Raw genomic sequence first — 11,542 nt, 5'->3', positions numbered from 1 at the left:
GTAACATATCAACAATTGTGAGGATATCAACATGAACAAAAAATATGAAAGTCAATAAATTAATCATTATATTTATATTCTATAACTCTAATAAAAAAAATGATATATGCATGAACTGACATTGTAATATTTCAATATTAGTTTGATTTTTTTTTCTAAAAAATTATCGTCACCGTGCAACGCCCGGGGCATAAAACTAGTTATATTATTAAACCAACAAAAAAAAATGAATTAAAGAAATTACATAAAAAAACGAGAAAATTTTAAATTGTTAGTTTGGTGCTAATATCAGTATATATTTTTTCAAAAAAATTATGATATCTTCATATTTATATTTTATTTAAAAATAAAAACATTATCGTTTTCTCAAAACTATATAAAACCGTAATATAACATTGACTGAGACAAAAAAAATAAAACGAAACATTAAAATCGAGATGTATTTCGCTGCATTGCATGATGAGTACCTTTCTAGTATATATTTATATATATATATATATAAGTTAAAATTTATGCATACCTTACTTTTTGTGGGATTAGATTTGTAGGATTCGATATGATTGGAAACTGCATACTTTATAAAGGTTTGTTTAGTTTGTGAAATTTTAGTGGGATTTGAAATTGGATTCCATTTCAATTTTGTGTTTTGTTTAATAGAAAGTCTGGAATTGGAATCCCAGGAATTCAATAAAATCCACAAACGTTGGATTTTAAATCTCATAAAAGATGGTTGATATTTCATCGGATTTTATATACTGTGTTTTTTAATATTGTTTTAGAATATGTTAAAAACATTTGTTTTACAATAATAATAACCAATCAATAAAAGATAATTTAATTATTTATATAATTTATTTTTACAAATTATTTACAAAAAAAATTAAACTCAATTTAGGGGATGTTTACTTGCGACTTAATTAGATTTATTGGTCTATCTGGCTTATTCGCACAACTCATTTGAGTTGTTTACTTCTGGCTTATTCGCACAGATCATGACTTAATCGCACATATAGAAATGGTGTGTTGTCTTCATTCAGCCACAAAAATAACACTTCTACCCTTTATTCAAGGCACCACCTCCTTCCCACATGAGACACCCCATCTTTGGCCTCTTTATGATTTTTTGTTTTGATGTTTAAATAATTAATATTGGGGGTAAATGGGTCATTTATGTTATTCAGACTGTTGGTTCAGATAAAAAAAGTAAACAAAACACTTATTTAATCAGACAGACAAATTTATCCGGACAAACAAACTTATCTATACAAAGACTTAATAAAAATTCTGATATACAGCCCTTTAATTTCAAATCATACAAACCAAACACATAAGAAATCTCAGGTATTTTAATGAAATCCAACTTAAAAACATTTTATTAACCCAAAAAAAATCTCTTATCTTCTCAAATTCTAACAGCTAATGATTTTTTTTTCTTCTAAACTTTGATTTTTTATTTAAATTATAAAAAAAATGTTTGGAAATTATTTTTAGACTCCTATAAAACCCCCATCCACCACCAACACAAATCCCATCCAACTCCACTTCAAAACAACCCTTTACAAAAAAAAAAAGGTATGGTTGTCCACAGAGAAATCGTCGACCAAGTTTCCGGCTGGCTCACGCTCTACGACGACGGTTTTGTTGATCGGACATGGACCGGACCACCACAATTCAAGTTCATGTCCGATGCCGTACCACCACACCACCATTTCATCGACGGCGTTGCTGTTCAAGATCTTTTCATTAACGACGACGATGACGGCCTTCGTGTCAGAGTTTATCTGCCGGAGAAACCAGAGGAAAAGAAGCTGCCGATAATCTTGCATTTCCATGGTGGAGGATTTTGTATCAGCGAAGCCGATTGGTTCATGTATTATAATATCTACACACGTCTTGCCCGTGAAGCTGGAGCCATAGTGGTCAGCACCTACCTCCGTCGTGCGCCGGAGCACCGCCTCCCTGCCGCCATTGACGACGGCTACGCCACCCTTCTCTGGCTACAAGACTTGGCAAACCATAAAACCCACCAACCTTGGCTGTCTTCGAAAGGAGACTTCAACCGTGTTTTCCTCATCGGAGACAGCTCCGGTGGGAACATAGTACACCAGGTGGCGAAAAAGGCAGCCGGAGAAAACCTCCATCCACTGAAACTCGCCGGAGCAATCCCGATTCACCCTGGGTTTCTCCGATCGGTTAGAAGCAAATCAGAATTGGAAAACCCACAAACTCCTTTTTTGACTCTGGACATGTTGGATAAGTTTCTGAAACTGGGGTTGCCGGAAGGAAGCACGAAAGACCACCCGATAACATGTCCGATGGCGGAGCCGCTGCCGGAGTTGGATTTTCCGCCGTATCTGCTGTGTGTGGCGGAGCAGGATCTTGTGATAGAGACGGAGATGGAGTTTTACGAAGCCATGAAGAAAGGTGGAAAGAAGGTTGAATTGATGGTAAGTGATGGAGTTGGACATAGCTTTTATCTGAACAAGATCGCCATTGATGTCGACCCAAAAACTTCCGAACAAACCGATAAGTTGATCCAAAAGATCTCCCACTTCGTTGAAAACCATTAATCAAATTGTTGTATCGATCTTAATTTCCATATATTAATTAATTAATAATTAATAAATGTATTTTTATTTTTGGGTGATTTAAATTGGTTGCTTTAACCATAAGGGTTTGGTGCCTAATTGGTTTGAACTTGACTCCAAGGTCAAAAGTACCGAAAGATCTCAGGTTCAGATCTAAGGAGAAATAAAAAATCCCGGCCACGAAATTTCAAATGCGGTGATTCCGAGCTATCTGCAAAGCAGGTTGTCGTACTGGGATTAGTCGGTTCACATAGCAGGTTAGATATCCAGGTTAATCACCAAAAAAAAAATCCGTTGCTCTAGAAATGTATCATCTTTAAAAACACGTTTGTGTTTTTTATATAGGGTAGGCTTTCATAAAAATTCTCTATTTTGTCTCTTATCCAGAGAAAAATGATCAAACAATTCTCAATCATGGTCGTTGCGGTTGACTAACACGTTTATAAATAAATGATATTTTTACAATTGAAAAAACTAAAAAGGGTATTATGGTCATTTAATAAATCATTTTCTTTTTAACAAATATGCAAAAGCCATACCTACCAATGGGTTTTTTTCCTTCACTTTTAGCCACAACGTGATGTGTTTGTACGTGTAAAAAACCTTAAACTTATACCATAAAGGTGTGCGTTAATGTGTAAGGATGGATTTAAGAAGTTAGAGGGAGTGCAATACCTACACCTGATCCTTTTTTTTTATTAACCTGAATATTTAATCCGTTATGCGAGCCGACTAATTATAGGGTGACCATCTGTTTTGTGAGTAGTCCGGAGCCACCGCATTTGAACCTCCGTGGCCACAAGGAGATTTTATTCTTCCTTGGATTTGAACACGAGACCTCTAGGTACATTGACCTTTGGAGCCCAAACTTAAACCAATCAGACACCACCCTTGTGTTTTACATCCGATCCGATCTTTCATGTCAATGCACTGGAAAAAGAGTTGGGAGCATTTAAGGTACACCCGTTTTAATTTGATGCACGTTTCTTTAAGTTAACAAAAAGTTAGTGGATGTAACATCATTGCAAGTAGAATTAGAGGTTGCCGCATCAAATCATTTTCATGTCATTTTTAACAAGACGTACTTTTTATAATTATTTTTGTTTTATTTTATATTATGTTAACTATTTAGTATTTTCATTTAAAAAAAATTATGGATTTGTCCGCTTGTGCTCACCATCAACTATCGTTGGATCTGATGTTGGTTCCTTTTACAAAACATTGATGAAGAGAACTCAGATCAGAGTGGCGAAACCCATATGCAAAACCATACATGGGTGTTGTCGAGATGACTCAACTCAAATGATGGTTCAAAGCCTTGGATGAAAGGTGATACATCATTGTCTGTGTGTCCACAATATCTGATCAATTCTTCATATCTTCATAACATCAATGGCAGATTCATAGATTTATCATTAAGAACATCAAGAACACTTGAGAGAGAAAGTCAAACTTGTAAATCTCAGTCAACTCTCTATTATGAATGTAATCTTACAATTAAGCTCCTCTTCTTTCTAATTACAAAGATTACCAACCTATTTATATGGTCMACATGTTAATACAAAGTCAAAGTCAAACTAGTCTAAGAAAGTCAAACACGCTGACTTTTTACAATTAGACTATTTATAAACTTTCAAGACGAATACAATTAATACTGATTTCTCAGTCCTAACATTGTCACCCAAAGGTTCATCAGAAGAAGGATCGTGTGAGAAACGTAGGAAAAGATCTGAACCTTTGATCAGTTTTAGTCTCATGTCCATCCATGAATTGCGTTTTAGAAGAGAATTGATCCAGTACACCTTATTAGTGTTGACATTCAATTAGATTGATTCAATGATGGAAATCTTTTCATATGTTTCTCACAATAACTTCCTTTATCATCGAAACCGCCCAGGTTAATCATGGGATTGAGGGTTTTTGTCTAGCGTAAGATATACAAAAAGGGGCAGGGGCAGGGGGCAGATGTCAGTGGTTCCTTTTAAGTATGCAATCAAACGAAGCATATATAAAGAGAGTTGAACAACTTTCTTGTTATTGGACTTATCTCCGATGGATATGTTGTTGTCGGTTGCTACTGGAATTCCATTAACATATTTTAAAAGAAAATAAATAAAAAATAGTCTTGTAGGGTAAGGATATTAATTCAAGTCTTTCAAAATCATTCAGGATTTTCGTGTCTTTTATGGAGTCTTTGAAATTAATCGAAATATATACAAACTGATTCGGATATCAATACAACATCCTGATCTATGGGTCGAGAAAGTTGGTGGGTCGTCTTATCAATAAATATAAATATCATACCAAATTTGTAATTTTTCTTGTATTATATATAATCTATACTATATTATAAAGCATGTTTTTTTGACAAAAACTCTTAAAAATCATTTTTTATGCATAAGTACTGTTTATGTATGTATATTACTTAAAATTCAAGATTATAAGTAATTGTGCATAAATACAACTTATTAAAACTTCATGTTTGAATTCGTGTAACTAACTGCAGATAAACATAATTAAATAGAGGATAATCATCTCATTTTAAATATAAAAAATCTAAAATATAATTAATATAATAATTGAGTTCTAACAAAATACTTAATTATTATACTTATAAAAGTTATATTATTAAACTAAAAATAAAAAAAATGAATTAGAGAAATACACAAAAAAAAAATGGTAAATTTTAAATAGTTAGTTTAATAATAATATCAATATTTTCTTTCAATTTTTTATGATATATCTTCATATTTAGATTTTATTAAAAAATAAAAACATTAGTTTTCCCAAAACCACATAAAACTGTATTATAACATCAACTGAGACAAAAAAACGAAACATTAAAATCAAGATGTATCTCGCTGCATTGTGTGAATACCCTTCTAGTAATCACAAAATAAATAAAATATACTTGTAGATAAAATATTAGAATATTTTAGCCGAATGCTATAATTTTTTCTAAAATAAAATATTAAAATTAATTTAAATTCAACTCCAATAGCTACTCAATTGTAGCAATTCAAAAATTAAATGCTAGTTTGGCATGTGATTTTCAACGATTAAGATAATATATAGAGTTAAATGTAAATTTAGTCTTTGTGGTTTACAAAAAGTTAACGACTAACGTCCCTCAAAGGAATTTTTAACGAGCAACGTCTATCTACTTTCCTTTTTATAACAGATCAGGTCTCTTTTATTGACAAATAAATGTAGTGAAGAAGGGGTAAATTCGTCCATTCATCTATAAATTTGATCCCTCCAAAATCATAGATTAGAAAATTAACCCTTTAATTACTTGCCGATTATAACGAAAAACCCTTCAAATATGCGATTAAAAAACCTTCATGGTTGATCTCTCTGATCCTTCGTGTAATCAATGTGTTCATGATTTCTTCATATGATCAGTGGGTTCTAATCAATAGTGCGATTTAGGGGTCGTTTACCAAACGCTTATTTGGATAAGTGAACACTAAGTCACATTACCTTACCGATGAATATAGTAAGGACCAAGAATCTTATCCGGTAAGAGCGAAACAATGACCAAGAGTTTTACCCGGTAAGTGAGAACGACGATTCTTATCACGGTAAGCGCTTACCAGGTAAATTGTTGCATATGGTACTGTTTTGAACAAATTATTATTGTACATTACTTACCTTAAAGATACATCATGCGAGAGTGTTCACCAAGTCTTCTGGCAGGGAATATATAAATTGTAAAATCCAAAATTTTAAATATAAAAATAAACAGATAATATTATAGGATTCTTTGTTTATTTTTTTTAATAAAAAAATGATGACCAAATAATATCGAGCAAGTAAATAAATTAACTAAAAGTGCTAAAAGTATTTATGTGGCTAATTGTCTAATTGAATGAAATAATTGTAAAAATCTTAAAATAGGAAATAATGAAAAGTAAGGGAAAAAATAAAAATAAGATAAAATTGGATTTATTTTATTGAATAAAAAATGTAAATGAATGAATTGAAAGGGGCTAAATAAATCATTTAATTAAAGTGTTTAGGGTTTAAGGTGCCCTTTATCAAATGCTTACCTGGATAAGTACTTACCAAGTCATTTTATTTTATGGGATGAATATGGCAAAGGACTAAGAATCTTATCCGGTAAGAGTGAAGGGAAGAATCTCAAGTCCTACCCAGTAAGTGAAGACGATGACTCTTACCATGGTTAGCGTTTACCGGGATAAATTGCTGCATACGATGCGTTTTAGTGAATAAAATTTTGCCCAGTAAGTAAGCGATATTGTTGAATTTTACCGATAAGTGCTTACTAGGTAAGTGTTTAGGTAAACGGCCCCTAAACTCGTTTTGGACAGAAAAAATTAAATATCACGTCAAAAGGGGGCTAAATGTAGAAGTTAGAAAGTTTAGGGTGGCGAATGTCATCTTTTTTAAAAGATGAGAGACATATTTTGCCAATAATACAACTCTGTTTGGAGATGACAACTTGTTTTGCCCATTTTTTAACTAACAAGCCAAATTTATCTATATAAATAAAGAGTATTGGCTAAGGAAGAAATGGTTCAAATAACCTGTAAAATCGTTGAGTTTTGAGAGAGAGAAATATGAGTTTGTAGTCCAAACTCAAATTTTCGATTTTTCGTCGGTTGAAGGCTTCTAAACCAATCTTCGATTTCTTTACATCTTGTTTTTAAGTGCTCTTTCAAACCCAATAGCCTCATATCTCAGATTTGCTCTTATATGGTTCGATTTTGTGATTCAAAGTTTTGTCGGGTTTTAATTAAACCGAAACTTTAAATGAGAAAATGAAAATTACTTGACTAAAATTTGTTTTGTTTATGTCAAAATGTTGGTAAAAATGTTACCAATGATTTTATGCAGAAAGAAAGAAGGAAAACAGCAAGAAATGAGTCTTTTACAGACTCAAAGATCATGAATAGGTGTTGCCATAGTTGTTGTTTTTGTTGGGTTGCAACTGGGTCGGATGGGTCACATGTTCACACGCTACGAATAGAATGGGTTTTGCAAGAGGCTGGTTCGATCTCGTCCATAGAATATGTCTTGGGAAGGTTCGTCCACCGTAGAGGGTGGGTTTGACACGAAATGAGGGTTTGTAATTCTAAGGTCTTGGAAGTCTCGTCCGCAGAATACACTATATACGCAAAGAAAGTGATGAGCAGAGACCTCACTTGCAAGATAATAATTAAAATAAACTAAAACACTATTATTTGTGCATGTGATCTTAAAACCATGTTGTCTTCACTAAACTTTTAGCTTATACTATACAGTATATATCTCAGATGCCAAATGTCATTAGACGATTCGAATGAACAGGGGCAGAGCTAGAAAATCAGTATAACGGGGGCCAAAGACAATACGAAAATTCATAGTTTCGATATTGACAATATCATTTACATAGATATGTGTTTTTGTGTTAAATGTTTATCCATAGATAATAGCTATTGAAATTCAAACAAATTACCATTTTACATTATTTATGATTAAATTTTACATAGTTTATGTTAAATATAAATTATTCAGCTAAATTAGTTAACTACGGTTTAAATAATTAGATTTTTTAGACTTCTATTTTTTCCTAAGAAACCAAATACAAAATTACTATCTCATCTCGCTGCAACAAAATCGAGTTTATAGAACGCCAAAAATGTTTAAATGTCCCAATAGACTACTTTACCGGACTTGAGTTTATAAAACCAAAACTTAATGTCATATCTAAAGATGTTGTAATAAGTTTATGGACGTTTTTGGACATTTTAACATGTTTTTGGAGCACTTTTGAATCAAAGTGTCGTATTAAGCTTTTTTATAGGACACTTTTAAAAAATGTCATATAAACACATCTTTTTATAGATTATTTCTTTTATAAGACACTTTTTCAATTAATGTCTTATAAAAGAGCTAATAAGACACTTTATTTAAAAAAATGTCCTAAAGAGCTTTTTAAAGACCCCCAAAAGCATCATATAAACTTATTGCAACATCTTTATGTAGAACATATAAGTATTTGGTTCTATATACTTAAGTATTACAAATTAGTTTATTAAGATATATGGATCAATGACATTAGTTTTACATAAATAATATTGGGTTTGGTGTAAAGTTGATGGGGGGCTTGGCACCATCCTGCCCCCTATTATCTACGCCCCTATGAATTAAGAAAGACGAGACCATGTTTTGGATCATGTTAGTTTTAATATTTTAATAGCGTTTTTTATATTAAAAAAATTAAGCTTTCGCAATTACGTAATAAATTATGTTCAACATCTTATATATGTTTCGAAATTTTTAAGTTCGTATCTTATTCCATGCATAAGTTATTATGATTGACGTCATGACACTCGACGGAAATCAGAAAGTGACATAAATGGTAAGATTGATATCGTTGGCTAGTAGATATAGATGAGCTTTATGTACATGAGTTGCAAGCAATGTTGCAAGAGATTGGGTATAGGAAACAATTATTTGTTAATATATAAATGGTGTTTGACAAAGTTGTTGGACTTATTAGGGGCTATTTGATAGTTGTTGAATGGTTTGATATAAAATGATTAAGAGGTCAGAATAATTAATAGACTATTATGATATAATGCAAAATAAAATATGATTGTTCGATAATTGTTTACAATGAAATTAGGGCGCTGAATGGTTAAGGGAACCTATGATACAAAATTATAATGGTTTTAGAACCATTAAGAGACATACTTTTTTTTTCTCTCAAATAAGATTAACCTCTTAATGATTCAGAGATTGTCTCCTAATAAAACTATTAAGAGATAAACAAACAACCACTCACTCTTACAACAACCAAAATGTTTGGAACGGCGGATGTATGCCTTCAAACTTGTTCACGTTACTCTTCTCGATTTTTTTTTGATTAACCTGGATATCCAACCCGCTATGCGAGCCGACTAATCTCAGGGCGACCACCTGCTTTGCAGATAGCCCGGAGTCACCGCATTTGAACCTCGATGGCTACAAACCGTAGGTCAACAAAGAAGTCAATGGGTAGTTTTGTTGAAGACTGTTCCCACTGGCAAACAAAGACTTGAACCCATCGACGACGATTCTGATCTTAGCGTCCGGATTTATACGCCGGAGGTGCCTCATGCACAAAAGCTGCCGATCATCTTGCACTTCCATGGCGGAGGATTTTGCATCAGCCAACCCGATTGGTTCATGTACTATAATCTCTACACACGTCTTGCCCGTGAAGCCGGAGCCATAGTCGTCAGCACCTACCTCCGTCTTGCACCGGAGCACCGTCTCCCTGCCGCCGTTGATGATGCTTACTATACGCCACCCTTCTCTGGCTTCAAAACTTGGCAAACCGTAAAACCCACCAACCATGGGTGTCATCTAAGGGAAACTTTAAGCGTGTTTTCCTCATTGGAGACAGCTCCGGCGGGAACATAGTACACCAGGTGGCGGAAAAGGTGGCCGGAGAAAACCTCCATTCACGTTGTATATATATATGAACATTTGCCATTTCATTCAAAATTTAAGTGACATTTTCGGTTTCTGGGTAACAAATATAATGTTTATCGTGCTGAAATAAAACTTACAAACATTAAAATGTTGGACTAAATTAATTAAAGTTATGATGTTTAATATCCGATACAAAGAGCAATAAAAAATAAATAAGTCGGTACCATGACACTATTGTGGTATATGATTTTCAATATCGCTTATCGATGAAGTTTGCATACTCGATATGATACCTTCAACTGATTGTAATTGGTTCCAATTAAATTGGTATGATTGATCCACATGTTAGTTTGTTTGATTTGATAAAAAATTGCACCCCTATCTGTTTACGTTATGGGATTCCAGAAGATAAAGAATTTTAAACGAAGTCAACGCGTTTTTTCTTATCCGTTGCAAGTAAAAAAATCAAAAATTTGGTATACAAGTCTCCATTGTTGTTTTTTTATAACTTATTATCTAATTTAAGATAATTATGAAAAATGTCTTTATGAAGATTCAAACGAGAACACTTTCATTTTACGAGAATACGAGAACACACTTATCATATGTGATAATACACGTGAGAAAATCTGTTGGTGTGTAGACGTCGTGTCCTACGACTTAGGTTGCGCCAAAGGTCGTATGCGTTTATGATTTAGTATCATATGTGATTGTCTTGATGGATTATAGTTTCACATCTGATAAACACATGTCAGGGGGCTTAGTGGTGTAAGGGCGTCTTGGCCTGCAATCTAGATCGCACCAAAATTCGTCCACTTCTTTGATTTAGCATCACATTTGAATCATATGTGATAGAATATTAGTATCAAATGTGATTGTCTATAATAAAAGAATGTTCTTGTATTCTCGTAAAATGAAAATGTTCTCGTTTAAACCATTCACACACACACACACACACACACACACACATATATATATATATATATATATATATACACACACACACTATATTATAAAGCATTTGACAAAAATTCTTAAAACAATTTTTTATGCACGAAGTACTGTTTATTGATGCATATTACTTAAAATTTAAGATTACAAGTAAATTGTGCATACGCCAACTTATTAAAACTCCATATTTGAATTCGTGTAATTAACTGCAGATAAACATAATCAAATATTGGATAAACATCTCATTTTAAATATAAAAAATTTAAAATATAATTAAGATAATCATAGAGTTCTAACATAATATTTAGTTATTATCTTTTTAAAATATTATATTATTAAACCTAAATTAAATTCTAATTAAAAAATTTAATTAAGGAAATTACACCAAAACACAAGAACTTTTAAAAAGATTAATTTGATACTGATATCGATATTTTTTTAAAAAAAATTATGATATTTTTAGATTTATATTTTATTCAAAAATAAAAACGTTATCGCTTTCTCAAAAGCACATAAAAACGTATTATATCGACATAAAAAAGGAATAAAATGAAACACTGAAATCAAAATGTGTCTCG

General features: G+C 32.3%; 1 protein-coding gene across 1 annotated transcript; it reads left to right on the top strand.

Moving 5' to 3' along the window:
• Window positions 1–1,545: 1,545 nt before the first annotated feature.
• Window positions 1,546–2,624, top strand: LOC112523240 (probable carboxylesterase 17). The gene has a single exon (XM_025132762.1). It carries the CDS (start codon window positions 1,575–1,577, stop codon window positions 2,568–2,570), a length of 996 nt encoding a protein of 331 aa, XP_024988530.1. The 5' UTR covers window positions 1,546–1,574; the 3' UTR covers window positions 2,571–2,624.
• Window positions 2,625–11,542: the final 8,918 nt, after the last annotated feature.

Source organism: Cynara cardunculus (assembly GCF_001531365.2).
Source record: "Cynara cardunculus var. scolymus isolate 2C chromosome LG 12, CcrdV1, whole genome shotgun sequence".
Lineage (NCBI taxonomy): Eukaryota > Viridiplantae > Streptophyta > Magnoliopsida > Asterales > Asteraceae > Cynara > Cynara cardunculus.
Note: the sequence above shows the minus strand (reverse complement) of the source record. Positions and strands in the feature narration are given on the sequence as shown.